The sequence below is a fragment of the Rattus norvegicus genome, chromosome 9, assembly GCF_036323735.1.
Source record: "Rattus norvegicus strain BN/NHsdMcwi chromosome 9, GRCr8, whole genome shotgun sequence".
NCBI classification, from domain to species: Eukaryota; Metazoa; Chordata; class Mammalia; order Rodentia; family Muridae; genus Rattus; species Rattus norvegicus.
Window position 1 is genome coordinate 1,529,117 of NC_086027.1, and position 17,954 is coordinate 1,547,070.

Genomic DNA, 17,954 nt, shown 5'->3' on the forward strand with positions numbered 1-17,954 from the left:
GGGAAGTGTAGTCTGGAGGAACGACAGACAAGAGCCCTGGTAAGATTCCCCCGCGCCCGCGCGGAGAATTGAGTCCCTGAGATGAAGGAAACCTAAGTGATGGTTACCACGGCAACGCGAAGGCTGGATTGTTCTAGAAAAGTAGGTATTTCGTTCACGTGAGCGATTAGGGGTGTGGCTTTAACGTAGGAGGCGTGGAGAGGCTGCAGATGGCATGTAGGATGGATGCTTGCTTGCTTAAGTTGTTGACTTGGCAAGGCCTTGGTGCCCAAAGGTCCTTGCCGAGTAGGAGTCTTGGGGTCATGTGATAACCGGTTGGCGGTGGGTGTTCCGAAGTACAAGGAGCTACGTTGGGGTGAGAGGTGAGGCAGGAGGTATCGGGCAACTCTGCAAAATGGGCAAAGAGGGGATGATCATGTAGATCCCTATTCTGCTGCAAAGTGAGTGCTCCTTGGAGGCCTTGTCATTGTCTATGGAGACCTATCGTCCTAGTTTCCTTTTTAGTTGCCATGACAAAGCACCAAGGCCAAGGCAACTCAACAGAAGGAAGTCTACTGCTTACAGTTTCAGAAGTCCTTGAGCATCATAACACGAGGAGTATATAACAGCAGGTGAACAAGGATGGCACTGAAGCAGCAGCTAAGAGCTTGCATTCTGGTTCAAAAGCATGAGGCAGAAAGGGACTACAGGGTATTGTGTGGGCTTTTGAAACCTTAAAGTTGGGCTGGAGAGATGGCTCAGTTAAGACACTGACTGCTCTTCCGGAGGTCCTGAGTTCAAATCCTAGCAACCACATGGTCATTCACAACCCTCTGTAATGAGATCTGATGCCTTCTTCTGGTGTATCTGAAGACAATTACAGTATATTAATATGTAATAAATAAATCTTTTAAAAAACCTTTAAGTCACACACACACACATACACACACACACACACACACACACACACACACACACACACCAATAAAACTGTATCTCCTATTTATCCTAATCCTTACCAAAGAATTCTACCAACTGGGGACCAAGCATCTCAAATATATGAGACTGTAGGGACCATTCTGATTCAACCACACACGACCCCCACAACTTTATTTTCTTCGTGTTTATTTGGGTTTGGTTTGGTTTGGTTTGGTTGGTTATTGTTTGCTTGTTTATTCTGAGGCAAGGTTTCTCTACCAGTCCTGGCTGTCCTGGAACTCACTCTGTGGACCTCAAACTCACAGCTCTCAATCTGCCTCTCAAGTGTTGGTATTAAAGTGTATGCTGCCACCACCCAGCTCTGTGGTTTGTTTTGTTTTTTTAAACGGGAGTCTTATTCTGTGTTCATGATTGGTCTGGAACTCATCTGAACCAAGCTCGACTCACCTGCCTGGTACTCTGAGCCCTGCTTTTACAGATGGATCCAGGGTTCCTTCATGACTTAAAAAAAATCTGTGGTGACACTTTCTCTTTTTTCACCCAGAACTAAAATAAAACAATCCTCATGACTAAGAAAAGAGTGGATGGGGGGGGGGTGTCTAGAACATGTCAAGGTAGCATGTGTGTTGGCAGTAGTGCTTAGAAAGTTTATCTTTGGACCTAAGATTTGAAAAAAATTAAGTTTTAGGGAAGAGCGTCCAAGCAGAGAACACAGACAGTGCGCAGGCCCGGGACAAAGCTCAGCCGACTGAGCAGGACAGGCTGGTCCCTGGAGGACTCTGTCACAGCCCCCAGGGTCCAGGGCTTTGTTCCTCCCCACTACCAGAATGATGGGAGTGGTCAGAGGAGGAAGGTAGGATGCTGGCAGCAGGGCATCATCATTCTGTCCCACTGAATCTCCGCCTGGTGTTCCCGCCCCTGCCAAGGCCCTCGCACTGAAGGCAAGCCTCCCTGTGTGCAGTTTAACGCAATGTGCGGGTTCAGGGTTGGGATGGTTGTAAGAAGTGAGTGTGAGCGGGGAGTAGAGAGCACTTTCTGCAACTTCTTTTGTAAGGCTCGAAATGAGTCTTAACTACCGGGAGACCCTCCCCACCCCCAAGTGAGACTGGAGAATGGAGTTCAATACAAATGCACCTTCAATCAGCCCCTCATGGCAAGTGACTAGAAGTCGACCCTGAATGGCTATAATAAGCAGTTTTTATAGTTTTTAGAGGTACAGGTTACATCGGCAAAGTTACAGTTTAAACTTATTGGCTAAACATATTGACCTTTGAGTCTATTGGCCAGCAAGCATATGACACGCATTTGAACTCTTATCTGGGACCAGAGGGTCAGGTGACCACCAGTACATTCTGTGGTTTTTCAAGAATGTCTCTGTCCCTGTTCCTCCCAAGAACTGTGGGTAGAGAATAGAACTTGGCCTAGTCTTGACCTGAGGTACTTTTTGTCCTAATCTTGAACTGAGGCGGTGGGTGTAAATCTGGTGAAAGCCTGTAGGGTCCTTCACAGGAACTCCATAACTACCTACTTTCTACCAGGCTAAGCCTCTTAATAGCTCTTACACTTCAGTAAGAACTAGGCTCCTTCACTTGGTGATTTGTTCAAGAACTCCCTGAGCCTGTTTCTTCCCTGGCTAAATGTCAACAGGAATATACCTTGCAGTGTGTGCTTGCTAACAGAAACCCATAGATGAAACATAGAAACAGCAGGGGTGGACATACAGCCAAATACTCAATTCCTGCTAATAGACATTGGAAGATGATGCCCTGGGCATCCAGAAATACCTATTCTCCACTGGCCTCTTGGATACTAGGCACCGCCCCTACCCAACTTGGTCTCTGCCCTTGGCTCCAGCACAAGTTTAGCCTCCCTCCCTTGTTCAAATCTCACTCCTGCGGTGTTCTAGCACCCACCCACCCCCACCCTAGTCTGGATTCCAGGTTCTGCTCAGTTTCCCCTCCCTCTGGTGTAAAAGGCTCCGCCCCTGCTCAAGTTGGTACCGCCCCCGGCTCCTGGGCAAGTTTCCTCTCCCTCCTGTGTTTTAAGGCCGGATTCCTGCCCTCCTTGGATTCTTCTCAAGCCTGATCCTCAGCTCAGCCACTCTAGGGTACCAGGTTGGACCCTCTAGGCATGCAGGCTGAGGCTCCCCATAAGGACCTTTCTCCTTGGCTCCACCCTAGGGTGATGTTATCCACAGGCCCCGCCCACCCGTGTTGGTCCCTCCCACACTGGTCTAAGTGCCTGTGCTGCTGACTAGTTTTACTCTCTGCACCCTCCAGAGTACAGCACCCTGGTACACCCATGCCCTGCTTTGTAATGAGAGTTGGGTTCCTTATGTTCTCAGGCCGACAGAGCTCGGACTGTAGGAAGCTAAGGCAAGAGAGGAGAGGCTGGGGGCATGGCTCAGCTGCTGGAGCACTTGACCTGCAAAAGATGGGTGTGATACACACCTGTCTTGATCAGGAAGGTTGGATGTTCAAGACAGCCTGCTCTTCACAGGGCCATAGCTCACAGAAAGAAAAAGAGCGAGGAAGGGGAGTGAGGAGCACTGCCTGTGATTCTAGATAATTTGCATTCCTACTTACCACACTGTTACAAGCCAAGGCCACCAGGGGACATGAGTTCCTTCAAGGGAACTCAGATCTAAATTTCTAACTATTCTGTTAATCCGGACAGATCTATTGATCTGTTCTATCTGGGACCCTCGGTGACAAGGGCAAACAGAGTCCTATAAACTGACCTCTGACTTCCGTAAGTTTGCGCTTCTCCCAACCCCTAAATTAATTTTTTTTAAATGGCAGCAGTTTTGAGGTCTGGCTTAGCACTTGCTAATGTAACAACCGACCTGGTTTGAGTCCCCGCACCCGTGTGATGAACAGACACACATGCAGACAAAACACCTATACATGAAAATCATATATTCGTTTATTCATTCGTTTTCTTTTTTGCATGCATGCATGTTGTCCACGGAGGTCAAAAGAGGGCATGGGAATGCCCAGGAACTGGAGGTGCATATGTTTTAGGACCATTGCTGTGAATGCTTAGATTTGAACCCAAGTACTCGTAAACCTCTGTGCCATCTGTCTAGCCCAAGAATAAAAAATAAAATGTTTTTGTTTTGAGACCAGGTTTCTCTGTGTAGCTAGTCCTGGCTGTCCTCTGTAGACCAGGCCGGTCTTGAACCGAGAGATCTGTCTACCTCTGCCTCCTGAATGCAGGGATCAAAGGCATGCACCACCACCACCAGGCTATAAAAAACAAAACAACAAAAAACAACTTTTAAAAGCACTTTTTTATAATTTTTTTAAAAATTGTTTATTTTGTTAATTATTATGTATACAGCAATCTGTCTACATGTATGTCAGCAGGCAAAAAGAGGGTAACAGATTTCATTATAGACGTTTATGAGCCATCATGTGGTTGTTGGGAATTGAACTCAGGATCTCTGGAAAAGCAGGCAGTGCTCTTAACCTACAGCGTCCCTTCCCCCAAAAAGTACTTTCATTGTCAGAGATTAAGTTACTTCAACAGTTAACAATAGTGAGAGGCGGTATTCAAAGTATAACGTAAGGGAAGAATCCCAAACCACAAGCATAACCCCGCGGGCTCACGGGTGCAGCAGTACCTCCGGCCACCAGAGGTCGCCCTAGGGCGCCTGTCTCTCTCGCGCGCGCGCCGAAAAGGCCAGCGAGTCGCATATATCCCAGGATTCTGCGCGGCGTCGTTCTTCCTGTCCGGCCGCCATCGGAAAGCTGCAGGTAAGTCCGTCTCGTCTGGGCTCATCTGCCGCCATCGGGCCTCCCGCCTCGCGGGGCGCCCCGGCGGGCAGGCGGGCGGGCGCGGGCCGAGGTACGGTATCTCAGTCGCTGTCTTATTCCCGCTGCCCGCAGCCATGGCCCTGCGCTACCCCATGGCCGTGGGCCTCAACAAAGGCCACAAAGTGACGAAAAACGTCAGCAAGCCGAGACACAGCCGCCGCCGCGGGGTGAGTGCCGGGGACGCGGCCGCTTCAGCAGGGATGTGAGGTGGAGGGTGTTGGAATGGAAAGGCCGCAGTGGTTCGTGGGCCCATCGTTGATTGGCGTCTGAGGGTGGGAGTCAGGGTGCAGGCTGTTGTGTTCCCCCTTCGGAAAGGCCTGACCTCTCGGGTCTGTGTTCTCGTAGCGCCTCACCAAGCACACCAAGTTCGTGCGAGATATGATCCGGGAGGTGTGCGGCTTCGCGCCCTACGAGCGGCGTGCCATGGAGCTGCTCAAGGTGTCCAAGGACAAGCGAGCACTCAAGTTTATCAAGAAGAGGGTAGGCAGTATGTGGCGGGAGCTTGGGTGGGGTGTGACTGAGGGCGATGGCCATGGCTGACAGGCTACGACTCCTCACAGGTGGGCACGCACATCCGCGCCAAGAGAAAGAGGGAGGAGCTGAGCAACGTGCTGGCAGCCATGCGGAAGGCGGCGGCCAAGAAGGATTGATGACCCCTCCCCCAATAAAAGATGGTTCTTAAGTTCGTGTATTCGTGTGCTCACGGCCGCTGCAGATACAGACCAAGCTTTGGGAAAGGCTTTCTTTTACTCATGATTTTACAGCTGTACTTGTGGCCCCACCACACCATGATTATTTAGTCCTAAGACCCCCCTACCCCACTGCACCCCCATCATCTTTCCACAGCCAGTGCTTCCTGGTGCTCTCGCAGGGGGAAGGCAATTCGGAAGATGTCGCGGTAGTGTTCCACGAAGTGAACCTCCAGGCCCTCTGTGATGAAGGGAGCCAAGTCTGAGAAGTCCTTCCTGTTCTCAGCAGGCAAAATGATGCAGGTCACTCCCGCACGCTTAGCCTGTGGAAAGATGTGTCAACTGGGCACTCTTAACTCTGAGGTAGCCGGGGGTACAGGCAGCAAGCACTCACCGCAATGGTCTTCTCCTTGATGCCACCCACAGGCAACACTTTACCAGTGAGGGAGACTTCCCCAGTCATGGCCAGGTTCTGCAACACTGGCTGCCCCAGAGCTAGGGACAGCAATGCAGTGACAATGGTGCAACCTGCACTAGGGCCATCCTTGGGGGTAGCGCCCTGCAAGAAAAGGGATTGTTGAGCTGCTGAGCTGGTGGGTGACATAGGTGGGTGACTGACACGGTCTTACCTCAGGCACATGCAGGTGGATGTGGGATGTGACCAGAAAGTCATTTTCAGGGTCCTGCTCCATCAGGAAGGCACGGGCAAAGGTGTAGGCTATGCGGGCACTCTCTTTCATGACATCTCCTAGCTGACCTGTCACCTCTAGGCTGCCATCCTTGTCCTCCTTGCTGCCACTAGGCTGGGGCCTCCTTAAAGATGTCTCCACGAACAATGTGGAGCCTCCTAGAAGGTGGAGAAGCTGGATTTGTTCTTTGCACTCCAGGCCTACCTTCATCAATCTAGTCCCCATCTTTATTTACAATGCACAGCCAGCTGGCCAGGCAGAAAGTATCGCCCAGGGTGGGGTGCTATGCTCACCCATGGCAGTCCAGGCCAAACCCATGACCACACCAGGAGGCGTGACATCATACATGCGCTCCACTGTGAACACTGGCTTCCCTACAAAGTCTTGCAGGTTCTCAGGTGTCACGTGCACTGTCTGGGCCTCTCCACTTACAATCTTGTATGCAGCCTTGCGCAGCACCTGCAGTGGATGGGTGTAGGTGGGGCTTTGCTGGGCAGGGCGGGGCCCTGTGAGGTGGGTGGAACCAAGGGCAGGCTCACCTTCTCCACCTGCTTCTGCAGGTTGCGCACACCACTTTCCCTGCAGTACTGTTTGATGAGTAGAGTGAGCACTGTCGCTGACAGTTGGGCCTTGCTCTCGTCTAGGCCACACAGGGTGCGGGCCTGTGGCACCAGGTACCGCTGTGGGGAGCAGCTGTCAGCAATGCCATGCTGTTCCTGGTGCCCTAGGGTTCCAATCTCTTCATCCCCTGCACTACTCAGCCCTCTGAGAAGCAGGCTCACTCTGGTGCCACAGGCCAGGAGTAGAGAATCACAGCCCTGTCCTGAAGACCATAGACCCCCCCCCCCCCCAGGCTGTGCTCACCTGAGACCTTTGCCCATCACCTGCCAGGTACTCGGGACTACTGTGGGACCCAAGTCTTATCTTGTGCCCCCTCCACAGGACCCCACACACCTCTGCAATGGCCAGCTTCTCCTGTGCTACATAGCCTGACACATTGATCATCTCCATGCGATCCCTTAGTGGCTCCGGTATAGTGTCAGTGACGTTGGCTGTGCAGATGAATAGCACCTAGGTAACAAGGGGGACAGGATGCTGGAAGCTGGGTGTAGCCTCTCCCATAGTTGTAGCACATGGCCACATGTCAACACTCACCTTGGACAGGTCCACTGGCACATCCAGGTAGTGGTCCAGGAAGTTGGCATTCTGCTCAGGGTCCAACAACTCCAACAGTGCTGATGACGGGTCCCCTTGGTAGCCTCGGCCAATCTTATCCACCTGAGTTGGAAAAGGCAGGTGCTGTGGGACTATGCCTGGCTCTCACAGTACAAGATAAGCTGTCCCACCTATCCCCAGAGCCTACCCCACCTCATCAATCAGCACTAATGGGTTCTCTGTCTTGGTTTTCTTCAGACACTGGATAATCTTCCCAGGCATGGCCCCCACATAGGTACGCCTGTGGAAACAACACTCAGTGTGGGTCAGTGTGCCAAACAGAACATGGCCCACAGTATGCCACCACATGGCCCACTTGGAAACAGTTGTGTCTCCTCCAGCTAGCATTTGGCCACAGTCTGCAGTCATGCTCACCTCACTTCCTATGTACTTGGTCTGGCTGAGTCTTCATGGGGCATGGACCCCACACTCAGGCCCCCAGCTCAGTAGGGCAGACAGTGGGAAGGAGCAAGGGACAAACAAGGGCCTCGCCTAAGCTTGGGACCAGGCAGGGTGGCATGAAAGATGACAGGAGAGGGAGAGAAAACAAGACTGGGACAGAGCTTGAGGGAACAGGCACATGGGACAAGACCAGCCAGTTAGGGGAGCAGTGAGAAGGAAGGTTTGGGTTGCTGCACAGAGGGGGTGGGAGCCATGGAGGGCTTTGCTCTTTTGACAAGATCTTTTTGTTTGCTGAGCAGGGATGTTGAGTAGCTCAGGTGGGCTTAGAGCTCTAGAACATGGGAAGTGGCACGGCAAGAGGATGCCTCCCAACTCCTGCCTAAGCTGAGTGCTAGGACAGTAAATGAGGCCCTGCCCAGTCAGTTCCTGTAGTGCTAGGAGTACATGAGTACTGCAGCAGCCAGGCAGACCTCAGCACAGTGTGCCTGCCACTCCTACAAGGCCTGCTTCCCTCAGCTTCTCTTAACCACACTGGGACCTGGAACAAGCACAGGCCTAAGAGAGGCCATCTGGTCTGCGGCCAGCCACTGCTATCAGCTTGGTCTCTGCTCAATTCAAAGCCTGCTAGGCTCCTGTATCTCCCACACTCCTGCAGCAGACTACTCACATCCAGGGTCTCACACTAGCTGTGGGTTAGGGAATGCACTTAAAAAAAAAAAAAAAAGGTTCAGGTGCACGTCTTTAACCACTTAGGAGAAAGAGGCAGGAAAGTCTCTGAATTCAAGGCCAAACTGGTCTACTTAGGGTATTCCATGATACTCTCAGGAAGCAAAACAACTAGTGTACCTCCTTGTCCCACCCCCCACATGGACACCCGCATCTGGCATACTCTTCTCTGCCCAGCCCAAACCCTAATCTTCCTGAAGAGAACAGGGGCAGGGTTGTAGACTGGGTTACACTTTGCCCAGTCAGGTGGGTTAAAGGCCCAGCCTACCTACCTGTGCCCCTTGATTTCTGCCACATCTGTCATGCCACCAACACTAAAGCGGAAGTATTCACGGCCAAGGGCACGGGCAATGGAGCGTGCAATGCTGGTCTTGCCCACACCTGGTGGGCCGTGGAAGCAGAGGATCTTGCCCTGTGTGGAGCCTCGGAGCTGGCTGACTGCAATGAACTCCTGTGGAAGCCAAGTTGGCTCAGTGCATAGGATGAGCCAAGACCAAGGGGCTATTACCCAGCAGCTTCAAGGCTGAGCTGACTAGAGTTGTGGCTGCAGGGCCCTGGGCTGTAGCTGGGGGTGGGGGTGGGGTATGAATCACATTAGGGGCCCCTCTTTCACAGTCTGGCCCACAGCCTACCTTGTCAAAACAGCCCCCACCCAGCACACTAGCCTTCTGCCACTCATCCACCAGGGGACATAGTGAACCCCAGTAGATAGCTGGCTGGTTCTCCCTGGAAGGAGTAAGGAAATGAGGCAGGCCTCCCTGGACAATGTGGCCACACACACGCTGTGGGCCTCACCAAGACTCGCTTCTTCACATCCTCCATGCCATAGTGGTCCTCCTCCAGCACCGACTGGGCCCGAGCCAGGTCTAAGTTCTCATCGCTCTGCCGGCCCCATGGGATGGACGTCAGCCAGTCCAGGTAGTTGCGAGTGACACTACAGGGACAAGGAACTGTGAGCTGATGCTCCCAGTGAGGCTGCATGCAAGGCTGCAGAGCTACCCTGGCAGGGAGCACATCAATGAACCTGGATATGATATCCCAGGATAAGTAAGTGACACCCCAAACGCCAACCTCAGAGGGGTGAGTATGGCTCAGGGAAAAAACTGAGATCAGGCCTGCTTCAGTCTGAGGCTGTCCTGGCTGTCCCCAAGCCATGGACAGCAGCAGTGCCCAACAGGGACCTTTGAGAAGCAATCACTGAGGGTGGCCTGGTGCCATAGTAACACAGAAAAAGAGCTAAATTCCAGGGTCACAGACATCCTCAGGTCAGGATTTCAACTCAGTGGAGTGGCCTGAATGGATTGAACTAAGAATTCTGACACGAGTTAGCCTGGAATATCTGGCCAGAGTCACCACAGGGTGTGTGAGCAGGAGAGGGAACCTAGGGGAAAGAAAGTGTACAGTCTAGACAAGGAGCCTAGGCTACAAGAGAGTGCTGGGATTGTGTGCTCACAGACTATGTGAATTCACAACATACTTGCTTCCTGGGTTGCTGTAGGGGAGGGCAGGGCAGTCAACATCCCCACAGGGACTTACATCCCAGGCTTGGACCCAGAGGCCTTCCACATTCCCAGCAGCCTGCATAGGAACACGACCAAGCCAGGGGCTTGGGGGACAGCAAGCAGGGGTGGCTATGGGCTATGGCTGTGGAGACTCACTTGAATTCAGAGGAGTGGTTGTCCAGTAGGGCCAGCTTGCTCAGCTCCTCATCTACCACGTCCATCACATGCTTGGGAACCACAAGCTCCTTTAAGCGTTCCCGGAACTTCTCCTCAATGGCATCTTTATCATCCTTCTCTAGTCCCAACTCTTTCTTGATGATCTTCAGCTGCTCCTGCAGCAGGTACTTCCTGTGCGTCTGCTTGATCTTCTCCTCCACCTGTGTGTGCCAGGTGGAGCTTGGGCAGGGTGGGGTGGGAAGGGCAGGACACAGCCCCTCCACAGAAACTCCTGGCCCGTCTACAGTGGTACTAGGAACTGAAGGGCCTCACACATGCTGCCCCAGTTCACCGACCCAGGCTTCTACCCTGTAGGCTCCCACAGGACTCCCTAACATGGGATTTGCAGTTTGTTTAGATTGCTGTTGTAATGCCCAAACAAACACACCCAATACATGAGTTAAACCTGTGTTATTTGTCTTTGGTTTGAGCCAGATCATGTAGCCCACACTGGCCTCCAAACGCCCCACACAGCTGATTATGGCCCTGAGCTCTTGAGCCTTCTGCTCCATCTTGCCTAGCTTACGCTACATCCACTCAGCTGCAGCACAGCCCTCGGCAGGGGAGGATGTGCTGTGGAGAAGTGAAAGACAGCACATGCCTACTGTCCCACCACACGGGAGGCTGAGGCAGGAAGACTGCTCAAATACAAAGTTCTGAGTCAGCCTGTTTCAAAGAGAGGATCCCGAAATGAACGTGTTAGAGCCAGGATGCATCCCTTTCACCTCCCCTTCCCTCCTGTCACCTCACGCCCCAGGCGCTGTTGAAGCTTGCTCAACTCGAACTCCTTCTTCAAAAGAGACAGGGCCTTATAGAGCCGCTTAAGGATCTGTAAACAGAGGACAGTGGGGTACATGTGAAAGGGGTCCACCACAGCTGTGCAGAGTGGAGCTGCACTGGGACAGGCACCCTCCATAGAGCCCAGTCCCGAGGATGAGGCTGCTGTTGCTAGCCTGCTCAGAACAGTGGATCACACACTCACGTTTGTTTCTTCCAGCACATCTTGCAGCTCATGGGACTCAGCCCCAGTGAGTGCGGCACCCATGTCGCTCAAGTAGATGGGGTTGTCCACCACACGCTGGCCTGCCTGCATCATCTGCAGCACGGACTCTCTGTAAGGGTGCAGTGCCAGTGCCTTAAGAGTGCTGCCCTATGCCCCTTACACATACTCTGACTTCAGTGACAGCTAGCTCTGCCAGTGTGCATTGAGTGGTAGTCCCTGCCCAGCCGTGCAGACACTGACCTGTACAGAGGGTTCAGGGCGATGATATCCCGAATGGTCTTCACGATCTCTGCAGTCAGGGCCTGGCAAGCAGGAACATGACAGTCATGAGATAGAAGAGGAGGAGACTCCCCTCCCAGCTAACTACCATCCATGGGACCACAGAGCAGGACCTAAGGTCAGCAGCAGAGAAGATCCAGGGCAAGGAGTGTAAAAGCTAAAGCAAAGGCTCGTGAAATGGCTCAGAGGATAAAGGTACTTGCTGCCAAGCCTGATGACCTGAGTCCAACTTCCTTCCACATGGTAGAAGGAAGAACCAACTCCTAGACATGCAAAGTGTCCCCCTTAACCTCCATATGCATACTTTGTTACACTCCCACTTCACCCCTATGAGTAAAATATGAACAAAATAAAATGGGGAACTAAACCAGCACTCCTCCAGATGCATGGGGTGTACTCTCCACACTTTCCTTAGCTTTTGCTTACACTAACACCAGCAATCCTTCTGCCTCAGTTTCAGGGTTCTGGGACTACAAGCACACACCATCATAGCCAGGTAGGACAACACTCTGCCTGGTTCAACCCCAACTGAGTTCACCTTTGTAGAAGATACCAGAGGTAGTGGTGGCATAGGCCTTTAATGCCAGCACTCAGGAGGTAGAGGCAGGCAGATCTCTGTGAGTTCAAGAACAGCTTAGTCCACAGAGGACTAGCCAAGACAGCCAGGGCTTCCTTCCACCCCCGTCCCCCGCCAAAGAAAGAAACCAGAGCAGAGCTCTGGGCTCTAAGAGTCACCGAGTTCAGCATAAAGCCCAACAGTAAAGCTGGCACAGTGCCACCAGCATGGGACATTACTCTAACTTGAAACATCTTCTATTAAACAGAACGGCCACTCTACAAAATGATCACTTCCCAGGCTGACTGCAATCACATGAAGTTCATAATATCACAACAGCCTAGAGGCCTCCTCTCTTCACACAGCACCAGCTCACCATGGGACTCCAACATTCTCTCCACACAGCCCAGCCTCAGTCCTAACATGTGTTTCCCATAGCTCCAGTCAACCACAACCTCAGCCTCTAGCAGAGGCCTTCATTCCCTTCCTGATGCAGCCAACAGCACTGGGCATACTCTAGGCTCCAGCCTAGCCTGGCTAATTGTCCTACCCATAGAGACCTTGGGGAAGGGAGGATGGCTTAGTTTGGGATCAGGGTGGCCATAGCCTCCTTCCCTGCTTCATGCCCCTGCCTCCTAAGCTGTAGAGAAAGCAAATGGTGGGCACTCTACAAAATTCTAGAAACCTATGTGTGCACGGTGGGATGGGTTTGAATCCTGCCTTTTCTGTGAACACCCAAGGACCTGGTGTGGCACAGCGTAGCGTAGCCCTGCCCACCTGCCCACCATGTGTGCAGGTCACTCCAGGTGAGTGCTGCTTACCTTCACTTCCTCTGTGACCTGAAAGTCTTCATGGGCTACATTCTCAACCTCCACCATGAGCACCTCTTTGGATGTGTCACTGGTAGCCTCAGTCACCATCTCCAGCTGGGGCTTGGCACCCAGCTCATCCCCGACCTCTTTCTTGCCTCGCTTCAGCTTCCTCCTGGACTTTTGTTTGTTCTCTGCCTCTGGCTCCAGCCCCTCTGGTTCCACCTCCAGCTGCCGGCTGATGTGAATCCTGTAGGCAGACAGACAGATGGGCACAGTTGGAACCAGGGCTACAGGGCTGTCTATTCAAAGGCCCTGTAGCCCCACTCTTCAAAAAATGGAGGGAAAAAAAATCTAAGAGAGCTAAGCACACTGGAAAGTGTGGCCAACACTGAGGCTCAGTGAGAAGACACTGTACACCACTGTGCTCCAAGGCCTCACGTTAGAGGACTTGCCCACGATTCGATTCATAAAGGCCATAACCTCTCGTGTGAATGCTGAGGGGCACATTTCATCTCACCCTGGCACGGGTACCTTCTGTGGCCTGTAACGATCATGCGCAACTTGTCTCCGAGGTCCTGCATCTCATGAATCTGAGCGAACGTTCCCGTATGGTAGATCTCATCCAGGCTCTCCACCACGTCTGACTCATTGCTGAGGGAGGTGGAACACAAAGGTGCGTTGGCTGGGCCACAGCGCAAGCCTGCAGTATGGCTCAGGCTGACAGTAGGAGGGAGACAGGAGCACCTCTACATGTCACTTCTAGAGACCCAAAGAAACCACCACCTGGCTCCTTCAAGGGCAGTGGAACAGCTACCAGCCCAGCAGTATAGTCCTAGGTGACATCACATCACTTACACAGCTTCCAAAAGAGGACCCACAGAGGACTTCTCTGCTGTTATAGCACCCACTGTGAAGTTGAAAATCTCATGTGATGTAGAACCACATCTGTGAGTGGGTGTACCAGAGGCCCCAACATTCACAGGGAGCTAACAGTTCACTTCCCCATGTGGGCAGCAGAGAAGTCTCTTTTTCACAACTGGGAAAGGGTCTCCTGCCTGTTAGGTAAGGGCTACCCACTACGCCACGCCCCAGCTCCTCACTGAAAGATTTTATACCCAAGTCCTTGTCCTAGAGTAAAATGGCAGTGTGTTGGACTACTGGCCTTGCCACTGGCTCCTTTTAGCTCAATGTGAAAAGTTCAGGCGACAGCCAAGTGGAGAAAAGGAAGAGGACTTACTTATCATCTCTCTTTAAGAAGACGCCAACATACGGCTGTGCCAGGCGGACTTTCCTTCTCAGCAGCTCAACCAACTTCTTATTTTTAACCTGCAGGAGTGATAGATGAGGACCCAGGACACTACACATCTAACACCAGGAATGGACTATCTAGCTGCACAATCAACGCTACTAGCAACATCACAGCTTCACTAATGTCATAGACCAGGAGTACCAGGGAGACTGAGGCAGGAGGCAACACAAGGAAACTCAGGCTAAAACAGAGCCGTGACAGGGACCTCCTGTGTCCTGCAGACTGGCAGTTTCCAACCAGCTTCAATGAACACCAATTCCTAGTAATCCTGTTCAGCAACTTGCTAATAACTCCTCTCACCACCTGTAGCAGGTATGAATTAAAACTGAGGATGGGTGGGGCATCATGGGAACACTCTTCACCCCTGCACTGGGGACACAAGCCAGATATATCTCTGTGAGCTCCAGGCCAGCTTGATCCAAAGAGAGAAATTTTTAAAACAAACAAATGACAAAAACCAATAGGGCTGGATGGAGAGGGAGCTCAGCAGTTGTTTATGAGTTCAATTTCCAGAACTCACACTGTCTCACAACCAGTCTTAACTCAAATTGCAAGGGGTCTGACAATCTTGAACTACATGGGCACCAAGCACACATGTGGTGTACATAAAACATTCATACACATAAATGTAAGCACAAACATATATACATACACGACACACACTTGAGGACAGGTGTCATCTGTGGAGTCTCTCCCCAGTCACCTGTAGTTTAGGCTTCCCTAGGACACACTACATAGCTGACTCTAACTGGGAACTCCTAGCTCACTGGCCCAAGTACCGGACGTACAAGGGTATGTCACCACATCCCTGTTTATCTGTGTGATTGTGCTATAGCAAGGCTGGGAAGGGGTCCTTCACCTCAGTGTTCAGGGTTCTCTTTTGTTGATCTGAGACAGGGGTCACACTGTAGTCCAAGATGGCTTGAACTCATGACAATCCTCCTAACCTGCCTTCCATGTGCTGAGTCAGACCTTAGGTGGTTTTTATTTTTATTTTGTTTGGTATTGGGTTTTTTAAGTTATGTTTTGTTTTGTTTTTGAGATAGGGTCTGTGGTGTTAAAGAAGAATGGCTCCCATAGGTTCAGATATTTAAACAATTGATCCTTGATCTAAGGAACTGTTTAAGAAGAACTGGGAGGTGTTGCCTACCTAGTTGGAGGCATACCACTGAGGATGGGCTTTGAGGTTTTTCTCTGCATTCAAGCTCTCAGCAACTACTCCAGTGCCATGTCTGCCTGCCACCACATTCCCCAGCTTGATATTCTTAAACTATATGCAAGCCCCCAAGTAAAAACTTTATTTTAAAAGTTGCCCTGGTCATACTGTCTCCCCACAGCAACTCGTGCTGGCTTTAGATAACTGCGAGTTCCTGATCTTCCTCCTTCCTCCCTCTGAGCATTTGGATGACAGGTGTTTGACTCTGTATCCAGCCTGTGTGAGCCTCATGCATGATAAGCAAACAGATTAGAGAGAACCCTAACCGGCACACAGAACCATTCCTGTACACTCAGAGGCCAAAGATAGCATATGAGTCTGACAGCTGTAGACTATTTGAAAGCTGAGTTTTCCTAAAAAACTGTTCAGCTGTAGTTCTGTGATAGGTCTCAGCACCTTCATCTCTCTGACTTTGGTCATTTTATGAGGTGATACCAATAGGAAACCACACACCACTGTCTCAATACCACACCCTTGATAGCTAGCTCCAATGGCACACAGGGTTCTTGCACCAGCACACATTTGTCTCCACTGCAGGGTTAAGGGACTGGGTGTGAGCAGCCCTGGCCCCAGAAGCCTAGAGCATAAAGAGAAATCCAAAATGGGCCTCCAAGGCAGTTCTAAACTATTAGAGCCTGCCAGGCATAACAAGTCCTACGAGCATCATAGGTATGAGAAACGCCCTCCCAGCAGCAAATAACAGAGACATAACTCAGTCACTCAGAACCAGGTGGGGCACCTGTCACCCAAAAGCTAAGGAGGTGGAAGAGAGAGGCTGGAAGACCTTGAGCTAAAGTCCAACTTCAACTACACAGCAAGAGGGAGGGCAGCCGACATGAGATCCTACCTCAACCAAAGCCAAAAAAGCCTTTACATACAATTCATTGTGTGAATTCCACAAGAGTTCTCTGATTCCAAGACAGGATCTACTATTATGTCCATTTTCTAAATGAAGAAAACCAAGGCCCTGGGGAGCAACTTGCAGATAGGTGATGGTGCCACATCACCCTACAGCAGTTATGGGGCAGATGTGTATGTGAGATGGGCCTTGGAAGCATGGGAGCGGAGGCACATAGAGGAACTCCCTCTAAGCTCTAACCCTCCCCACATCTGTGCTGAGACACCTCCCTTCAAGACTTGGCCGAGCAAGGGGAATGGAGGGGAGACTGTGGGATGGATGTGACTCACTGTATGACCTTGCTAAGTTAAGTGAAAATCACTGGCCTCGGTGAACTCCATGGACACCTACATAGGGGGATAGATGACAACTGGAACATTCCCTTTTAAAGGTCTCTGCTTACTGTTGATTTCATCATTCTGTTCTCTCTCCCTCCCTCCTCATGGCTCACTAATTTGAAAGGATCAGATGAAATCAGCTTCCTGCACTGGAATTTCCTCCTTAGTTAAAAGGCTGTTTGAACTTTCTCTCTTTTTAGGGCAATAAATATGAGGAAAATGTCATGGACAGTGTTGGAAAAAAATCCTGTCCTCTTCTTTTGGTAAACCATTCAGACTTCAGCATTCCCGCATTTCTCCTACTTCTAGAATATAGTCCCCAAAGCCTGTAACTTTGTATCCCCACAACTATACCTGATACATTAAGCGGGTAATTAGGGGTGTGAAAAACCCCACTACATGAGAGAAAATGTCTCAAAACAAAAGATACATAAAACTGTCTCAATAAATAAACAGGACACCATTGAACAAGTAAGGCTGAGAAGGCGTTACAAAATTTTCACTAGGATGGAAGGAAAATAACTGTACTCCGTTGCTAGTCGGCCTGGGATTTCTACCATCTGGGCGTCCTAAGATCAGGGACTTCACACCCACTATCACGGGTCCTAAAGGACCCGAAAAAGGGAGGAATTTGTGTCCCAATGAGCCACCAAGGACTTTGGCATCCTCTTGCCTAAGACTCCAGAGTGGTGAGATGACAAGCAGGAGCGCGGTTCCAAAAGTTTCTTAGACATGAGGGAGCTGAGAGACCACTCGGTCCCGCCAGAAGAGCAGGGGTATAGCAAGGCCAGGCCAGCGGGGGCTCTGGTTACCTCCACGATCTTGATAAAGCGCGGGAACACCGGGTTGCGGGAGATGGCGATGAGCGGCAGGTGAGGAAACACATCCGGGACGGTCATAGGCGCGAGGGCCGTGACGACCGGGCCTTCCCCGCTGCTCGCCGTGGCCCCGTCCTCCACGCCGCCCTCGGAGGTCTCGTCGCTGCCACCGCGGCTCCCCGCGTCCCACAGCCCCCGCCACTGGCCCCCGCCCATAGGAACGCGGCCGCCCCAGGGAGTTGACGTGTCGCAGACCCGACATCCTCGGCGCAGCCAGGACCCGGACGCACTCGGGACTCGGCCTCCGGTGACAGCCAAGAGCGGACGCCGCAGAACCCAGCACCGCGCAGCAGCCCACAGCCGCACGTAACCTGTGCTTGCCGCCATGGAACAGCCATACTGACGGCGCGGCGCGCTTACGTCATCTCTGCTCGCCCTCCGGTTGCGCACGTGACGACGCTCGCGTGCTTGGAGCAGGCTAGGCGGAGCTTGAATATAGTGAGTGGGCGTGACCAGAGGGGGTCCTGCTTTAAGCCCGGGGGGGGGGAGT

The 17,954-nt window shown here is 51.8% G+C and overlaps 3 protein-coding genes across 4 annotated transcripts in view; 2 read left to right on the top strand and 1 right to left on the bottom strand.

The window, feature by feature from the left end:
* On the top strand, positions 1-5,418 carry Rpl36 (ribosomal protein L36). 2 transcript variants are annotated; one of them, XM_039084146.2, is made up of 4 exons: positions 1-141; positions 4,809-4,903; positions 5,082-5,216; positions 5,297-5,418. In XM_039084146.2, the coding sequence occupies exons 2-4, from the start codon at positions 4,811-4,813 to the stop codon at positions 5,384-5,386; spliced, it is 318 nt and encodes a 105-aa protein (XP_038940074.1). In that variant the 5' UTR covers positions 1-141; positions 4,809-4,810; the 3' UTR covers positions 5,387-5,418.
* A 46-nt stretch (positions 5,419-5,464) lies between these two features.
* Lonp1 (lon peptidase 1, mitochondrial) lies at positions 5,465-17,792 on the bottom strand. The gene is given in 18 exon segments (NM_133404.1): positions 5,465-5,748; positions 5,820-5,984; positions 6,055-6,272; positions 6,408-6,573; positions 6,654-6,794; positions 7,069-7,185; positions 7,270-7,392; positions 7,483-7,570; positions 8,730-8,908; positions 9,253-9,391; positions 10,116-10,336; positions 10,921-11,004; positions 11,158-11,287; positions 11,419-11,480; positions 12,835-13,072; positions 13,357-13,476; positions 14,063-14,151; positions 17,399-17,792. Coding segments are annotated over 18 exon segments (2,853 nt in total). The 5' UTR covers position 17,792; the 3' UTR covers positions 5,465-5,568.
* Catsperd (cation channel sperm associated auxiliary subunit delta) overlaps positions 17,787-17,954 on the top strand; it is a 38,568-nt gene continuing 38,400 nt past the window's right edge. The window contains exon 1 of the mRNA XM_063267717.1: positions 17,787-17,902. The gene's annotated coding sequence lies outside the window, so the exon portion shown is untranslated. The remainder of the gene's footprint in view (positions 17,903-17,954) is intronic.